The sequence below is a fragment of the Populus nigra genome, chromosome 6 (genome assembly GCF_951802175.1).
Source record: "Populus nigra chromosome 6, ddPopNigr1.1, whole genome shotgun sequence".
Taxonomy (NCBI): domain Eukaryota; kingdom Viridiplantae; phylum Streptophyta; class Magnoliopsida; order Malpighiales; family Salicaceae; genus Populus; species Populus nigra.
Genome location: NC_084857.1, coordinates 22,413,036 through 22,430,900, shown reverse-complemented (window position 1 = coordinate 22,430,900; position 17,865 = coordinate 22,413,036). Strand labels below are relative to the sequence as shown.

Here is a 17,865-nt window from a genome sequence, read left to right as displayed (position 1 = left end):
TTAATTCAATTTAATATCTCTAGAAAAATTAAAATACTTTAAATTGAAAAAGGAATTTCCAAGAAAAAGTATAATTTTAAGATAGAGTATATGCGAAACTTGTTAACTAAATTTAATATCTCTAAAAAAAAAATTAAAACACATTTTCTTTATATTAACGAAATACAAATACAGTCCACATCTAAACTATTTCGTTGATGATTATTTTTTATTTTGGAAAAATGAATACCTTTATTTATATTTTTTATTAAAATACTTCATCTTAAATAGAGGGAGTGCAGTTAAAAGAAAGTGTAAGTAAATATATCATTGAACTTTTTTTTCTTTTTTTAACTAATTAACTAGAGGGACCGAATTTGAATTGTATTTAAATTATGAGACTAACATATACTTTAACCAATTTTAAAACAAGAGCAACCACTGAAACTTTGCCACGTCATACGGACTTTATCGCCGAAGAAATTGTGGAGCAGAAAGAGAGAGGGAGTCACTGGCTCTCAGTATCGCATGGAAATGGAGCTCACCTCTCTTCAACTCCTTCCAATCCAGAGAATTCGCAGAGCTCCAACACATGAAATTGTAAGCTTATCTAGTCCTCCAAGTTGCAGACGGAGACAACGGAGATGGAAGATATCACTGAGAGCGACGGCGGAGACTACAGCGTTGGAGCAGGCGGGAGGGAAGATGGTGGTGGAGCTAGTAGGAGCATTCAATGAGCTAACGGAGAGAATGAATGTGCTTTCAACAAGCTCTTCTAGAATACTCTTCAAAGCTCTAAAGCTTTCCATTCCTATTTTACAGAACTTACCTCTCTCTCCTGATCACCGCTCTCCTCTCAATAAAGCCTTGTCTCTCGCTCTCCTCCTCGCCGATCTTCAGGTAAAAAACATTATTAATTACTGAATTAATAAATTAGTTATTTTATTGTTTGAAAATTGATTAATTAATTTAATTTAATGGCTTAGATGGATGCGGAAGTAATTTCTGCGGGAATATTGATGCAAGTGTTCGAAACTAGTGCAATAACAATTCGTGAAGTGAGGGATAAAATAGGGAGTGGTACGGCACATTTGTTACACGAAAGCTGGAGAATGAAAAACAGTCCTTCAAGAATTGAGGTTTTGGATGATGATAGTGCTTATGCATTGAGAAAGTTTTGTCTTACTTATTATGATATTCGTGCTGTAATTTTGGAATTGGCTACTAAGCTTGATATGATGAGACATTTAGATTACTTGCCGAGGTATCAACAGCAAATGCTGTCTCTTCAAGTTATGAAGATTTATGCTCCGTTAGCTCATGCTGTAGGGACTAATTGGTTGTCATTGGAGTTGGAAGATTTGTCATTTCGGTATCTGTTTCCTTATTCGTATTTATATGTGGATACGTGGTTGCGTAGTCATGTAACGGGTGGGAGGCCGTTGATTGATATGTATGTGGAAGAGTTGAGACAATCTTTGAAGGCTGATCCTGTTTTGGCTGATATGGTGGAGGATGTTTTGGTTAAGGGACGGTATAAGAGTCGGTATAGTATGATGAAGAAGCTTTTGAAAGATGGTCGGAAGCCTGAAGAAGTGAATGATGTTCTGGGTTTGCGAGTTGTATTGAAGCCTAAGTCTGGAGAAATAGGCGAGAAAGCATGCTATAGGACGTGTGGGATTGTTCGATCTCTGTGGAATGAAATCCCTCACAGAACAAAAGATTATATTGCCAGGCCTAAAGCAAATGGGTATAGGAGTTTACACATGGCAGTTGATGTGAGTGATAATGGCAAGACCAGACCACTAATGGAAATTCAGATAAGGACTGCAGAGATGGATTTGCTGGCAGTTGGTGGGACGGCATCCCATTCATTGTACAAAGGTGGCCTTGCTGATCCTGATGAGGTTTGTGCTCTGTTTATGCAATCAGGTTCAGTCTGTTTTCAACCAGCTACAGTAAACCAACCCCCCCCCCCCCTCTGAGAAAAGTCTTGAAATGAAAACTGGCTATTTGCCTATTAATGATTAAAGCCTGAGCTTCATCCAATTATGCTAATGAGCTTTAAACATGTTTGAGACCCAATATTTTCTATTTTACTTTACTTTCTTTTAGAATCATAAAATAGAACTGCTTGCTCGTTCATCTGCATAGTCATTGTGTTGGAATGGATGAGATTTACCTTGATAATATTTGTGCTCCCAGAATTATTACATCATACTTGACTGAACATGTCGCAAAATGCTCTTAAATCAGCAGTCTTTGTTAGAAGCTGATTTAGTTGCTTGTGCTCAGGCCAAGCGGCTCAAGGCCATAATGATGGCTGCAGCTGAACTTGCAGCACTGCGTCTTAAAGATCTCCCATCTGCCAAAGGTATTGCGATTGATCAGAGAGATCGAGTCTTTCAGCTTCTCGATAAAAACGGTGATGGGCGGATTAGCATTGAAGAACTTATGGAAGTTATGGAAGAGCTGGGTGCCCCTGGAGAAGATGCACGGGAGATGATGCAGCTCCTTGATTCAAATAGTGATGGCTCTCTAAGCCCCGATGAATTTGATACCTTTCAGAAACAGGTAAAGTGATTTTCTTACTTTGGCTTTGATTTGGGACAAATATGGAAAGTGGCCTGTTAAAGATTATTTACTGATCATGATGGGTCTACCTTTTATTTGGCTGAATCACTGGGAAATTCAGCTAGGGTGTGCGTGTCTTTGGTTACATGGGAGGCACCTGCTGGCTCATATCAGAAGCTCGAACACCTCCCTAACTTATTTCTGTATTTCCATTTGTCTTTAACCATTGTAATTGTATATTGTTTCTACAGGTTGAATTCATGCATAATTTAGAGGACAAAGATCATCAGTACAGAAGCATGTTGAATGAGAAACTTCAAATGGCAGAGGACAGTGGTTTGATTCAGGTATATAGTAAAGAGCTTGGCATCAGGCTTGCAAGTTGATACTTAACGAATGAGATGATGATTCATGTATAGGTAACCCGATACCATCACCTTGTATATTATTTGCTTGTTGTATGATCATAATTCATAGGCATAGCAGCCGTTCTCACTATGTATCTGTTTTTATATTCAAAACATGAGTAGATAAATAAATGAAAGCACAAAACTGAGATTTATAGCAGCTCTCTCTCTCTGTCTATATATATATATATATATATATATATATAGACACACACACCCAAGTCAAAGGTAGCCAGCTTTTCCATGATCATTTAGTGCATTAAATTATTGCATGAACCTTTGGGTTCTCAAAGCACTTTTCAATCACAATATGATTAAATTTTTTGTGTGTTTGTTTACTTGATTTTCAAATTACTTTTTACCTAAAAAACATCTAATTGATGTTATTTTAGATATTATTGAATTGTTTTGATGTAATGATGTCAAAAATATATAAAAAAACATCATTTTAATATATTTTCCATTAAAAATACCTCTCTCTCTCTCTCAATATATATATATATTAGAAACATCAAAATATTTGGGTTCAAAAACTGATGAAATGAAGTGAACTTGATTAGTTTTTTTTTTTTTGTCACTTGACTTTTTTTTCTTTAATTTTATTCATTTATATTAGATTAATTTAGGGTTGGGTCCAATTGTTTGTTTCGGTTAGCTTGCTATAAGATTTGTACGTTGTTGGGAAACAAATTCAACATTATGTAAATGCTTAATTTGACAAAATCAAAGTCAATTTTATTGGTTTTTGTTTTCAATTGAATCCTTTTATGTTTTTTTTTTTGTCATTTGAATATTTTTGGTTATTTGACCTTTTGTTTCCAATTTGACCCTTTTTTATATTAAGAAGAGAGTTTTTTATTAGCTATATTTCAACAACCAAACCAAAACAGACAATATTAGTTTATATGATTTATATTCATTTTAATTTTTTTCATTTTTTTTCAAATTAAAAACCCTTTATACAAAAAAATGTTTTTGTTAAAAAAATATATTAATAAGAAAAAGAGAAATTATACTAGAATTATTTTTTAGTTGAGTGTAAATTATTTATTTTTTTATCAAAAACAATTTTATTGTCATGAAATAAAATAAAAAAGAATTGAAGAGCTTCTTGCAACATGAAATCATATGACTTAATATTCATTTTTATCCTAGCTTTTTCATTTTTATCCTAGCTTTTCTACTCAACTTTTAGCTTTTCTAGTTTTAAAAACTCTTTATTGTAAAAAAAAAAAAAACATTAACAACCCCACATTTGTTTTTTGAATTAAAAAAAAATTACTTCATCAAGTGGCGTGGAGAACCATCTAAGTTTTTGTTTTTATTTGCATCTTTTTTTTTTAGGGATTGGGTCCTTCAAACTTTTTTTTAACAATCTCAAATATTTTTGGGATAATTACAAAAAAAATAAAAATCACATGCATTGATATATTTTTTGTTTTTAATCTAAGATTCAAGAAATTGCAGTTTTTCTCCCGAGCTCTACACATGAACACTTAACATTAAAAGTTTGTCATTATATATATATATATATATATATATATATATATATATATATATATATATATGAATAACTGAATAGCTCTCAAAGCATGAATTAATGAAATTGTCTTTCATAATTTATAATTACAATAATACCATCCATAATTTTATAATTCCATGAAAATAAATTCCTTTTAAGCATTTCACCAAACAATTTCTAGGCACCATTGATATTTGTTTTATATATATATATATATATATATATATATATATATATATATATATATATATATATATATAATTTATTTGGAAAGAAAATAACCAAAGGATTTGCATATAAAAAGACACAATCCATTCATTCAAGAGATACAATTTTGATTACCTTACCTGTCTAATGTTCTTGCATCCAAGCTCAAGTTTCTCCATTTCAAGAATGGAAGTCTAGTGGGAGGCATATGCTCAAGTGGTCTGCTTGTACCCTTCCAAGAAAAAGGAACTACCACGCAAGCTCGGTTGTTTAGCTTTAGCCTATTGATTTGACTGGAGGAGGGAAGGCGGTTGGTTCATGCACGGCACAAGAGTCAAGGAACTTTCCGATCAAGTCAATCCCAGACCCAATAATCCATTTCTTTAATTCAATATTAAAGCCGAGGCGAGAAAGACCGAGTGGTAGTGGAAAAATAATATGTTTTTTTTACAAGAGAGTACAGAAAAATGAAATGAATTATTCACATATGAATAACTAATCTAACTCTGAATCTACAGGCATCCCAACTTCTGTATGTTTCTTGACGCCTCACAACAAAAACGGCCGGCCGGCCGATCGGACTCATGCATTGTGCTGAGTCATAGAGTCATTGATGATGGATGGCCATGTCGATCATGCAAAGGCAAATAATCATACTTCTGTGGCCAACAGTCCTGGACTTGAGGGGACACCTAAATCATTTGACAGCTTTGTACACAACTGCAGGAATAACAACATATGCAAATCGAGAGTTAGTAATATCATCACGAAAGGATAGAGGGGAGGGGGAGAGAGAGAGAGAGAGAGAGAGAAGCATGCCTGTCTGTATGCTGAAGAATCTCCATAAGATTTTCTTAATTCAACTACATACAGTGATGGGCTAATCTCAAACACCTGAAACATTAGAAAATGTATCGATAGGTTATAGTTGCGGCACAAACACAATGTACAAATCAAGTTCCTGCAGCAACATGTCAAAAAAATGCATTTCAAAAACCAAGGAAATCTGAGAATGGATTTACCTCTGTGGCAACAGAAAGACTGCCCGAACTTTTCTTTCCTCTGTGCTCTTGAATCACTTGAAACTGGAAAAAGAATGTGCACAGCAATTTCTTAGTTACAACCCAGTGTTAAAATGGCATGATTCCTCAAGTCTGGTACCAGACATGAGAGATTACTGATAAAAAAAAATACTAACTTTTCCATTTCTCTTCTGGACTCGAAACCCCATCTCCGTCACAATATCCTCTATTTTCTCGAGCAAATCGCTCATAGAATGATTGGATGTAAATCTGATCTTCCTCTCAGAAACATCCTAAATTGAGGCAGATGCAATCAGACATCAAAGTGTGTATGCAAATGTGCAGCAGAAGGAAAAATGATAAACAAAGCTACAAATCGTAAAGCCTTAAATTTCTTTTGACTGAAAAAAGGTATAAAGCTAGTGCTTTGTGTTTGTTCACCTCTTTCTCAAATAAACCTGAGAGGTCTAGGCATGAGGACATCCCAATTAATTGAAAAGCATTGATGAGGTTGGGTGATTTTGGACTCCCATCTTCTGATGGCTACACCCAAGGAAAACTCTTTTAACTAGTAACACTAAAGCAATAAGTAAGTGGTCAACAAAGATAAGAGAATCTTGAGTTCTTACCGCTTCCTGAATCGAAAAAGCTGCGTCGTCGATATATACATCATCTTGTTCTTCTGCAGAATCCATTGGAGTATAGTCCAGCTTAAACCATTCATCAGTTTTGATATCTGCTGTTGTTATTCTGGTAACAGGGTTAGGATCAAGAATCCTCTTTATCATATTTTTAGCACCCGGTGACAACCATTTTGGTACCTGAGCATCCCCCTTGAAGATCTGGAGTCCATCAAGATAATCAAACATTGGCGTTCTTTTCCAGAAAATGAAACACGATGGGACATTTTAGGAGAAGAAAAAAAAATACAAGATCGACAACAAAATGTCAGTACCTTTTGATATAGAACAGCAAGATTTCTATCATCAAAAGGCAGGTACCCTGTGAGAATTACATACAAAATAACACCGCATGACCATATATCTGATGTAGCACCATCATACCCTCTATTCGAGAGAATCTCAGGCGCAACATAGTTAGGACTTCCACAGGTTGTATGCAATAACCCGTCATCCTATGGCATCACAAAGAGTTTAGATAACACAAAAGAAGATATAAACAAATATACATGTTTAATGTCTAGAGAAGCATACCCTAAAATGCTGGGGCAAAGCACTGAGTCCAAAATCAGATATCTTGATGTTTCCTTTTGCATCAACAAGAACATTCTCTAGCTGCAAGTTGAGTCCGCATTCGTATTAGAATGGCGAGCGGAAAAAAACCTCGCATTCAGATAGCATAAACAAATGTTATGATAGCTAATATGTTTTCTTACCTTAAGATCCCTGTGAAAAACACCTTTGCTATGACAGTAACTGACACCATCAATCAACTGCTGGAACATCTTCCTGCCCTCTGCTTCTGGAAGCTTGCCCTTTGATGCCTGCAGGAGATACGCAGCTGAATATGTCACAAAGCTTGAACCTTATCAATTTGAAACATATCTCTTTATGAGGTTGATGGGCTCTAGACGTATCAAATGTGAGTAAAGATTAATTCTCACGATTCTATCAAACAATTCCCCTCCAGTTACATATTCAAGGACCATATAAATCTTGGACTTGCTTGCTAGGACCTGCATTGGGAAAGGAAAGCACAATTAGCACAAAGTCAGCACACACAATCACAGACAAACTTGTTCCATGCAGCAGTGCTGGAACAAAAGATGAGATATTCACCATCATACGAGTGTTCAAACATTTTGAAAAACAACATCAGTCACATGTAATTATCAAAATACTAAAATCACAACAAAAGATGTAATCTTTTTCACTAAACTAGGTCTACATGCCATTGTTTGACTTCAAGACATTCCTTAATAGATAAAGGGAAAATGAAATATTAATCATATCCACATCATATATATATATATATATATATATATATATATATATATATATATATATATAAAACAGAAAAAACAAAAGGCATATCTATCTTTATAGTGATTTGTCGTCAAATCATAGAGGCAAGGGGTCCCATATTGCCCACTAGCTGCTGCAATGCAACAAGGCCAGCCAATGGGGTGTATATAATTTGGGTGGTGCGAGTTTCAACCTCATATGGTCCAGACCAGACCTGACTTGAAAGGGTAACACCCCTAAGGTTTCTTCTCCGGCCATTAACAACCTCATATGGTCCAGACCAGACCTGACTTGACAGGACACTCTCACGTGCTATGCATTAGAGAGTCTTCCTCGCCCACTACATGCAAGCGGCTAATTATAATTGGCCGGTCAGTCTCAGGCACGGCAACCACATAACCCAGACCATAATAATAATAATAATAATAATAGCCAAGCATGAGGGCATCATTTTAATCATATCCACATCATACACACACACACACACACACACAACAGAAAAAATGAATGGTTATATCTATCTTTATAGTGACTTGTCCTCAAATCATAGAGGCAAGGGGTCCCATATTGCCCACTAGCTGCTGCAATGCAACGAGGCCAGCCAATGGGGTGTAACCTGTAACATCTTTTATTCCAGGGGAGGGAAATAGAGAAAAGACATTGATAGATGAAAAGAAAACGTGTTCATTAATAAAGAATACATAATTGTGGTTGAACGAGTTTTAGATTTATTAGGTTTTTATTCGTGTTATTTGATTTTGAATATCTGGTTCATTAGGTTTTTACCGGTGTAACGGGTTTTTTTTAACACCCCTAGGTTAGATGATGGAGTCAATTGTTGTTGTGCAGGTTTCTTCTCCGGTCATCAACAACCTCATATGGTCCCGACCAGACCTGACTTGACGGGACCCTCTCACGTGCTATGCATTAGAGAGTCGGGATCTGTGCTACCCTTCATCAAGAACCAACTAAAAGACCATTGACTTGATCCGACGGGCAGGATCACACCAGTGAAACAAAGATCGGTCAACAGACGAGATTAAGGACACGTCTCCTATGAATTGTTCTTACCTGGCTGCTAGCTGCAATTTCGCAGCCATGGAAGGCTGGTTGAATTTAGGTTTTTTAGTAAAATTAAAGTCTTTTGTTTATCCCTTCATTACAGGCTTCAAAAATTCAAGCAATAACAAAAAAAATAAATCCTTGTATTTCTGTTTCTATTAAGGGAATTGAGTAACAAAAGTGGATGCTTTATAAAACATACCTCATGTAATCTGACAACGTTTGGATGCTTGAGGAGCTTCAAAGTTGCAATCTCCCTTTTAATCTGAAGTAATTATAATAATTAAAACAATTCTAAAGAATGCGTAAATAATAATTATAAACAGCAATTTGTCTGCTCATGAAAATTTAGGATGGGATCTAAGAAAATCAAAGCAATCTATTAACAAGAAAGCCATATTCCCTCCCCATTTCTAGCATTGTTTTTTTAAAAAGAAAACGTGTAAAGAAAGGAATTTTTTTTTTGTTTCAGAATGAGAACACCGAACAGGAAACAGAGGGATGTAATTGTAACACGGAAGAAGAAACCCAGAAGAAATTAAAGGTGAAAGACCTGATCGGTGATCTTGAGGTCGATGATTCTGTTCTTTTCAAGAATCTTAACAGCAAAAGGTTGGCCAGTCTCAATGTTCTTAGCCAGTTTAACTTTCCCGAAATTGCCTTCGCCTAGAGTCCTTCCCAGCTCGTATTTTCCAAGTTGCATTCCCTTCTCCTTCTTCTGCTTCTCCTCCTCCTTTCTCACCATTCACCAACAGTTTCTCTCTCACACACAAAACACTTTTCTTCGTTTTCCTCTTCTTTTCCTGGTTTCCCTCTCTCTGCCAAAAACACAAACACCCCACGAAATCAAATGAAAGTGGCGGGTGTTTATATCCTCTCTCTCCCTCCCTCCCTCCCTCTCTCTATCTCTGCGTGATTTTCTCTCGAAATTATCAGGGTGGGATAAAGAAGACACAGCTGTTCGTTATTATCGTTAATTTCAAACTCTGTTAGTGTTTTTATAGATGTCCGTCCGTACGTTGCCTCCTCGGTTCGCTGAATATTAAGAATTTTTTTAACAATAGTAATTTTAAGAAAAATACATATAATTCATTAAATTATTGAAATATATTTACTTTAAAAAAACTAATCAATTTTTTAAATAAAATTAATTTAAAACATTACTCTTAAAATATAATATTTTCACATGTTTTTTTTCAAATTAGATGACATCTAAAAAAACTCCTGTTTTCTAATCAATGTTTTTAAATTAAAAATAAAAAACTTTATTATGGAGTTTATTATATGACTGTTAAAAAAACACAAAACATTACTATAAACAAACTATAACTATGATCATACAGCATAGTTGTATGATATGTACCTCGTATTTATATGATATGGAAGATATTTCCTTAAGATAATTTAGATAAAGATTTAATTTCAATTGATGGATAAATTGATCCGAAAAATATTCTTATCTTGTAAGTAAAAATAAAAAAAATTCACAAAAAAATACTTTAAAATAAATAGAAGTTAACTCGAGCTAATTTTTCAAATATATTACTTGGGTTATAAGACGGAGTGATCCCATTAAAGGCAAATCTAAAGGAACAAATAAGCAAGATTTTTAATTAAACAAATATTGCGGGATGAAATTGAGAAAAAATTCTTAAAAAAACAACGCAAAATAAAAGAAAAATAGCAATTAAAAAAATTAGGACTAAATTGGACATAAAAATATATAAAATAAAATGTATAGGGATGGAATTGTAAAAAACAAATTCATTAAGAAAATGATTTAAGAAAATAACAATTAGAATTAGGATCAAATTTTAAATAAAAATTAAATGAAAATAAATATCTAGAGGTGGAATTAAAAAAAAAACAAATCAACCAAGAAAATGATTCAAAACAAAACAAATAGTAATTAAAAGAATAAGAACCAAATTTAAAAACAAATTAATAAAATCAAATGACCAGGGATGAAATAAAAAATAAAATTCAATTTGAAATAATAAATGTAAATAAAAAAATTACAAATAAAAGAAGAGGAACTAGATAAAAAAAATTAAGGGTTAGTGTGATTTTTTACATGGGCACCACACAATCCGAGAAGAAAGAGAATGAATAAATAAAAAGAAAATGAAAGCAATTTTGGGTCAAACCATATTAAACCACTACATACACGACACCCAAAGAGAAAAAGGATGACATGACAAATCAAATGATGCGGTGGAATCACGATTACAACCACCGGAGCCAGTTGTACTAGTGTGTGTAAGACACGCGTCAGTAGCTTTTTTGTTTTTATTTTATTTGTACAAAATTAAAAGTGCCCTTAGGACTAAATAATAATAACAAATAAACCATGATGAAAATACAACCAATCCCCTAAAGCCAAGGCTAAAAATTTTGAATGGTAAGGGTAATGTAGTAATTCTACTGTTCAACCAAAAATAAAAAATACAAAAACAAACTTGTGCATAAAGATATTAGATTATTTTATTCAAATGTTATATTAGTAATTTTACTGTGCATTAAAAAAGATAATTACCAAAATAACGTCATACAATTCTCAAAAAGCATTTATTTCATAATGAAAAGACCATCTTATCCCTAAAACAAAGTCAAAAGATAAATGATCAAGAAGCAATATAGTAATTACACTATTATTAATGAATAATAATAAGTAATATAATTAGAAAATTAATTTTTTTTTAGGATAATTTTTCTTAATCACCAAACCTATCTTTCACATTATCTTCACACATCTTTTCTTCTTTTTTTACTTAAAATTTCACACATTTGTTTACTGCGACAATCATTTTCACTCAACTTATGCACAACTAATATTCAAAATAATAATTTAACATTTAGATTTAAGATGAGTTCTGGGTTATAGGTCAAATGGATTAACCTGGGTTAATTTAGGTTAATTTGATTTTTTTTTTATTTTATAAAAAATTAAAAATAATATTATTTAAAAAAACTAAAAAAATGATAAAATCTATGTTTCGACATAGTTTTTTTCAAGTTGATCATGTTATGAATCAATCTAGATTTTTTATTGAATTATATTAAATTAATTTTTTTTATTAAAACCTATCTTGATATAAGTCTGTGTCACAAGTCAATCTCCATGCCGAGCTGAGTTTTAAAATAATGATTTAACACACATTACTAATTGTAATTGGAAAACCAAAGATGTAAAGTTTTAATGATAACAACGAGTTCGTGGACTATTCAACATCTGACGTGGACGTTTCCCATTTTCGTAATTGTATCAATTATATTATGGGACCCTTTCCATTTGTAATTAATTTCCCAATTGCTCACCTACCTTACCTAATTAAACATTATTGTTAGTTAATTAATTGATAATTACCATGTGCTTATATAAGGCAAGCAACGACATGGCATGGCGGGCTATACATACATGGCTTCTACTCCAAAAAATGGAATACCTTGAATCACACGTGGCATTGAAAAGAGAATATCCTTTCTCAATTATACAATAATGTTTTTATATTCCAACTTAATATTGTAACAATATTTTCAATAAAAAAAAGTGATTAGCATGATCATGTAGATAAATATTATTATTTATTTATTGGTCAAAATATCTTTAAACAAATTCATATATACAAAAAAAAAAAATTCACTTTTCAAAGATTTTAAGGATATATTAGTTAATTCAATCTCGTATATCTAAATAATATTGATTAAAATTTAAAATAAATTCTTAATTTCATATAAAGTATTGTTCAGTCATTAACAAAAATAAAAATAAATAAACAGTGGATACAAAAAGATCACGTTTTCCTATATCTTTCTTATAAAAAATCTCAAAACTATCACATATATCTCTCTTTATCTTTTTCTATATATATATATATATATATATATATATAAAAGTAAATAAACAATAACATTATCCTTTATGAAATACAGTCAACACTCCACGTAATTTGGGCCACGTCTAAGAAAAGTGTCGACTAATTAATTTTGTGATATTTAAGGAAGTAAATAGCTATATTTTATTAGATATTTCTCGGTTTTACTTTAAAAAGAAATAGATATAGTTAAAAAAATGAATTTTAAGTAATAATTATTTTTTTATGGATAAATTTCATCTTTTCTTTTCTTTTCTTTTTCTTTAAGCAAGAAATAAAGGAGTTGTAAGATTTAGGGAATATTTGAGAATGATCATAGTTGTTTTTTAAAGTGTTTTTTTTATCTGGAAATACATTAAAATAATATTTTTTTTATTTTTAAAAAATTATTTTTAATATCAGCATATCAAAATAATCTAAAAAAATAAAAATTATTAATTTTAAACAATTTTTTTCTTCAAATTACCCAAGAGTTCTGCTATTTCTTTAAGGCACACATAAATGTTATAGATATAAAGAGTGAAGATTAGATTTCGTACAAGTATTGAATCTTTTAGGGACCAAATTAAGCAAAGGAGACAAAAATCAAGCAGGGCAATTTGAGATAAGTAGCCTAGAAGATTAATGAGTGCTTTCCCCGTCCCTTCCCTGCTGAGATGAGAGTAGGAGTCAAATTTCCCCAAGATAAGAGAGCTCAGATATATCCATTTATTTATTGGCATAAAAAATCAAGGAAAGTGGCAGGAGACTATGCAATCTCCCTACGTTTCTTTTTCACTGCCCAACTAATTAAGCAAGGGTATATATGGAGACGAAGCTAGCACGTTATATATATATATATATATGGAGCAAGGAATAATAAGAATCAGAATCCTTCAAAATATTAAAAACTTGGTAAGAACAAAATTATCCAAGAGACTAGAAACATGGAGGAGGAGTAGAAGCCTTCTCTTTTACGTGTGCAAGCTATGCTGATATGCTGCCTTTCTCTATCTCTCTCTGTTGCGTGCAGCAGATGAACAAATTACAGTCACGAACTCGATCGAGGACACAATAATTTCCATACCTACTTAGTACTCATCCAAGTTAAGGAAAATGACAAGAATCATGGACATTCACAGGCCAGCAAGCCACTTTCCAGCTTTAATTGATGGGGAAATATGAATCCCACTTTCACAAGTGACATGGTTTTCTACTATAGCTCCCATTCTTACTTGGGACTCCACAAATTGAGATCCACATCTGGGTTCTGGCCCCTGTTCTTGGGTGCTCATGCAACCTTTGTAAATTAATGCAAGCAGTATGTCCAAACCAACAAAAAAAAAAAAGGGTTTGATTTGTGTGTATGGTACGAATGTTGGTTTTTTTTAAAAAAAATATATTAATTTTTTATTTATTTTTGATATAAGGCAATCATAATAGTTGAAATCATTATAAGAAAAATATCAATTTGATATTTTTCAAACCTTTTAAAATACGTAAACACACGTACTCATGGTGTGACTAGTCTAACCATTTTATTTTTAATTTTTAATTTTCTTTTTCTTAACAAAGTTATTATTAGAGGTGACATAGATCATGAGGATAATGCAGCACTTTGATTGACAATGATGGAGATTACTCACGAGACTCTTGAAGATTTCTATCTTTTAATTATTATTATTATTATTATTGCTGCTGCTTCATCATCCTCCCTTGTGTGAATAACACGTAAAATTATTATTATTTAATTTCACAATAAAAATAGGTATATTTTAAAAAATAATTTTTTAATATTACTCTTAAAATTTAAATCTAGTTTTTTTTTTTTTAAAAAAAAAAACTATTTATTCACGCAATTGTAAGTTAAAAAAAATGTTCGGACTGACGAGTGCGTTTTATTTATAATTTAACGGTCCAATAAAATCAAGACAGCAATTGGTGTAATGTAGTTTTAACGTTGCCTCTTTATGTGTTTCGAACTCTTTTCATCCAATGCTTCAGCTCAAGTGGTAGAGCTAGATCAGGTCCCTTGGGTCCTCTTGTTCTTGTTACGTGGGCTTAACTTAAATAAATCCTGTTGATCAAAATGGAGTCCAAAGCCGCAGAGTGCTGCAGAGTTGGGCTCGAAAGTACATTCCTCCCATGTTTAGAAGGTGTTGCTTGACAGGAGATGGGAAGCGAAGGAAGATGGATCTCTTCTTATTTACAGACAAAGCTCATACATCTGAATTAAAAGCACAAAACAACAACACGGGATTGGAGAGATCCATAAAACTTGGTTGAAATGTAATGCACAGATATATCTCAAAGCTCTCCATCCCTTTCTTTACCACTACCACCTACTTTTTCCTTAATATACTGTGACTCCTGCTTTGTAGCCTCCAGAGTTTCGGCAGCCTTTTGCTTCGCAGTCTCATAATTCTCTTGAGCTTTCTCCTTGGCCCAGCTTAGATTCTCCCCTGTCTCAGCTTCCCTTTTCTTGTCTTCTTCTGTTGCGCTCTTCTGCGTTTTTTTAGCCGCCTCCTTTTCCTCTTCTGCCTTCTCTTTATCCATACCTGTGGCCTCTTTAGCCTTCTCTTTGGCTTCTTCGGCATTTCGAGCTGTCTTCTCCTTTATCTGCTCTGCTTTCTCTGCTGCCTTTTCCTCTGCTTCATAGACCTTTTCTTTTGCTGCTCCAGAGGCTTCACTTGCCTTCTCTTTAGTTGCACCTGTTGTGGAAGCAATCGTTTCTTTCGATGCACTTGCCATTTCGCTAACCTTCTCTTTGGCTGCATTTGCCATTTCTTTAATCTTCTCTGTCGCAGTATCTTTCATGTCACCTGCCCTTTCTGCACCGTATTGAGTGGCTTCTGCTCAAATTTAGCATAACACATATAAGAATCGCTCATTTGGAATGGATGGATTAGCAAGAAAACCAAATTCCAAAAGAAATCATTTAACCAAAACTTGCATGCACGTTCTTGCTCATAAGGGGAGTAATCAATTCACTAATTAACTAACCAGAAGCTCTGTCTTTGGTCTTCTTAGCAGTGTCAGAGGCTGTATCAGAAGCTCTCTTAGCAGCCTCCATGGTATCATCCTGCTTTCGCCCAATGGTTTCAGAGATTTTCTCCTTGGCCCATTCGGCCCATGACTCGGTGGATTCTTTGGCTTCTTTACCATCCTCATCTGCCTTCTCTTCTGTCTTACCTCTTGCTTCTTTCATTCCATCCGTCACCACTTCAAAATCTTGGCTTTCTTCGGTTGTGGTTGAAGAATGATCAGCACCAGAGCAGCTACAACTGATGGCAAACATCATCACCAGTATCCCCGCCACAAACAAAACCGAGAGCCGACAAGTACCATTCTTGGAAGGCATGATCATCAAGAAAATCAAAGAAAGATACTACTCACAACAGTACAGTACTTAATTTATCCTCTCTTTTATTAGGTATAACAAAACAACACACTATAGCAATTAGCAAGCAACGAGGAAGATCATAAAAATAAAAGCAAGCAGCGAGGAAGGGAAGTGATGAAAACTGAATAAGGAGCACGATTGCAAGTGGAAGTAGAAGTAGGGGTTGGGGGGTTTTTTAAGGGACAGGTTGAGGAGCTACTTGATCAGATGACAGACGCCATGCAACGTGGAAACTCAAGAATTTGCCAAGTGTTTACGTGATTGACATGTGTCCTTCTCAATGTGCCACGAGTCAGCTTCTTAATGAAAGGCTACCCTTTTGAAAAATTCTTTACTCTTGTTCTCATCCGAGACACCAATCCAATCTACCGACGGATAAATTGGATGGGGGAGTGTAATTAACCACCCGGTTCTAGATGCTACTGCCTAGTTGATCCAATATCTTATGTATTCGATGTATTAATGTATTTTTAACATTTTTATTTTTAGTTTAAATTCATGTTTAAAAGTGTCAACATCATAGTAATAACTTAATATACCTAGGTTTAGCATAATACAAGACCCAGATAACATGGGTTGGACTTGCTTCCAGGCCCAACAATTTTGAATTCAGATACGTGCTGAGCCCAAGCACAAGAGTCTGATGATTTACCGGACCTAATATTCTTGAATTCAACTACATGCTGGCCTAGGTATATATGAGTTTAGCGAGCTTTTGGACTCAATAATTTTAGGTTCAGTTACGTGTCGAGCTCAAGTAAATATCGATCTGACAAACTTTTAGACCCAACATCATTGAGTTCAGCTACATGCTGAGCCAAATAACATATGTGCCTGACTAGCTATCAGATCCAACATCTTTAGGTTCAGCTACTCGTTGAGCCCAAATAGACACAAGCTTGACAAGCTACCAGACCCAATATCCTTGGCTTTAGCTACGTTATGAGCCTAAGTACATATAGGTCTAGCAAGCTGCTAGACCCAAGATCTTTGGGGTGTAGCTGCGCGCTGAGCTCAAATAGACGTGGGTTTGACAAGCTGTCAAACCTAACATTATTGGATTCAACGATGTGTTGAGCCTAAGTATATATAGGTTCGACAAGTTTCTAGACCCAACATGTTTAGGTTTAGCTACATGTCGAACCTAAATAGATATAGGTCTGAAAAGTTGTAAGACCCAACATTAATGGGTTCAATTATACACTGAGTCTAAATAGATATGAGTCTGGCAAGCTGTCAGACTTATCACCCTTGGGCTTGACATCATTCCAAGTTAAAGTGGGTATGATTCAAATGATCAGTATGGACCCTATATTGAGCTACAAGACTTTATTTGTTTATTCTTGTATATTTTAACACAAAATGTTAAAATTCAATAATAATAATAATCATATATCTGCACCTCTAGATGTATAAAAGTCTTGTAATGACCTATCATATATCCATCAACATTAATATTCTGTAAGAGATGTCTATCTCTCATTAATATTATGTAAAAGACATTTATCTCTCATTAATGCTATCATTAATTGTATTATTTAGAGAAGGTTAGGCAAAACAACTGGGAGAACTTTCCACCCTAATGATCTCCTAATCTCTTTAGAGGTTATTCTCATCAACATGAAGCTCTCCCAATAAGTAGTCACTTTAAACGTGATTGTAGAATATAAGTTAGTTATAAATTTTGTTGTTTCATGCCAGAATTCTTCATCTCCTTAGAGTTTATTAGACAATAGTCGGGAGAAGTTTGGATGGTTGATACATCAAAGATGAGGTCTACAGTCCTCATGAGATAAAAAAAGATCATAATTTTTTTAAAAGAGTCTTGCACCCCCCCATCCCTAAAGAGT

At 33.8% G+C, this 17,865-nt stretch overlaps 3 protein-coding genes across 6 annotated transcripts; 1 reads left to right on the top strand and 2 right to left on the bottom strand.

The window, feature by feature from the left end:
• Nucleotides 1-453: 453 nt before the first annotated feature.
• LOC133696410 (probable GTP diphosphokinase CRSH, chloroplastic) lies at nucleotides 454-3,120 on the top strand. The gene is made up of 4 exons (XM_062118598.1): nucleotides 454-879; nucleotides 966-1,886; nucleotides 2,275-2,553; nucleotides 2,805-3,120. Exons 1-4 carry the CDS (start codon nucleotides 508-510, stop codon nucleotides 2,937-2,939), a joined length of 1,707 nt encoding a protein of 568 aa, XP_061974582.1. The 5' UTR covers nucleotides 454-507; the 3' UTR covers nucleotides 2,940-3,120.
• Nucleotides 3,121-4,771: 1,651 nt separating this feature from the next.
• Nucleotides 4,772-9,718, bottom strand: LOC133696411 (CBL-interacting serine/threonine-protein kinase 1). 4 transcript variants are annotated; one of them, XM_062118602.1, is made up of 13 exons: nucleotides 9,312-9,665; nucleotides 8,961-9,023; nucleotides 7,336-7,407; nucleotides 7,108-7,215; nucleotides 6,926-7,006; nucleotides 6,667-6,846; nucleotides 6,341-6,553; nucleotides 6,153-6,254; nucleotides 5,888-6,004; nucleotides 5,712-5,774; nucleotides 5,509-5,583; nucleotides 5,347-5,409; nucleotides 4,772-4,921 (listed from the first exon to the last, which is right to left on the bottom strand). In XM_062118602.1, exons 1-13 carry the CDS (start codon nucleotides 9,501-9,503, stop codon nucleotides 4,826-4,828), a joined length of 1,425 nt encoding a protein of 474 aa, XP_061974586.1. In that variant the 5' UTR covers nucleotides 9,504-9,665; the 3' UTR covers nucleotides 4,772-4,825. The 4 variants fall into 4 exon arrangements, with proteins under 4 accessions (XP_061974586.1, XP_061974583.1, XP_061974584.1 ...); XM_062118599.1 differs by lacking the exon at nucleotides 4,772-4,921 and having other exon boundaries at nucleotides 5,054-5,409; nucleotides 9,312-9,718; XM_062118600.1 differs by lacking the exons at nucleotides 4,772-4,921; nucleotides 6,153-6,254 and having other exon boundaries at nucleotides 5,054-5,409; nucleotides 9,312-9,664.
• A 5,070-nt stretch (nucleotides 9,719-14,788) lies between these two features.
• Nucleotides 14,789-16,170, bottom strand: LOC133696853 (late embryogenesis abundant protein D-29-like). Its single transcript, XM_062119136.1, has 2 exons — nucleotides 15,616-16,170; nucleotides 14,789-15,464 (listed from the first exon to the last, which is right to left on the bottom strand). The coding sequence occupies exons 1-2, from the start codon at nucleotides 15,977-15,979 to the stop codon at nucleotides 14,920-14,922; spliced, it is 909 nt and encodes a 302-aa protein (XP_061975120.1). The 5' UTR covers nucleotides 15,980-16,170; the 3' UTR covers nucleotides 14,789-14,919.
• Nucleotides 16,171-17,865: the final 1,695 nt, after the last annotated feature.

What these genes read in the sequence shown, in the direction of transcription:
- LOC133696410 (XM_062118598.1), top strand. Translation starts at nt 508, where the DNA reads ATGGAAATGGAGCTCACCTCTCTTCAACTCCTTCCAATCCAGAGAATT. An exon ending in TCCTCCTCGCCGATCTTCAG is followed by an intron (nt 880 to 965) that starts GTAAAAAACATT and finishes TTAATGGCTTAG; the next exon opens with ATGGATGCGGAAGTAATTTC. An exon ending in TTGATACCTTTCAGAAACAG is followed by an intron (nt 2,554 to 2,804) that starts GTAAAGTGATTT and finishes TTGTTTCTACAG; the next exon opens with GTTGAATTCATGCATAATTT.
- LOC133696411 (XM_062118602.1), bottom strand. Translation starts at nt 9,503, where the DNA reads ATGGTGAGAAAGGAGGAGGAGAAGCAGAAGAAGGAGAAGGGAATGCAA. An exon ending in TCCAGAAGAGAAATGGAAAA is followed by an intron (nt 5,775 to 5,887) that starts GTTAGTATTTTT and finishes TTCTTTTTCCAG; the next exon opens with TTTCAAGTGATTCAAGAGCA. An exon ending in CAGGACTGTTGGCCACAGAA is followed by an intron (nt 4,922 to 5,346) that starts GTATGATTATTT and finishes TTTTCTTGGAAG; the next exon opens with GGTACAAGCAGACCACTTGA.
- LOC133696853 (XM_062119136.1), bottom strand. Translation starts at nt 15,979, where the DNA reads ATGATCATGCCTTCCAAGAATGGTACTTGTCGGCTCTCGGTTTTGTTT. An exon ending in GACCAAAGACAGAGCTTCTG is followed by an intron (nt 15,465 to 15,615) that starts GTTAGTTAATTA and finishes AAATTTGAGCAG; the next exon opens with AAGCCACTCAATACGGTGCA.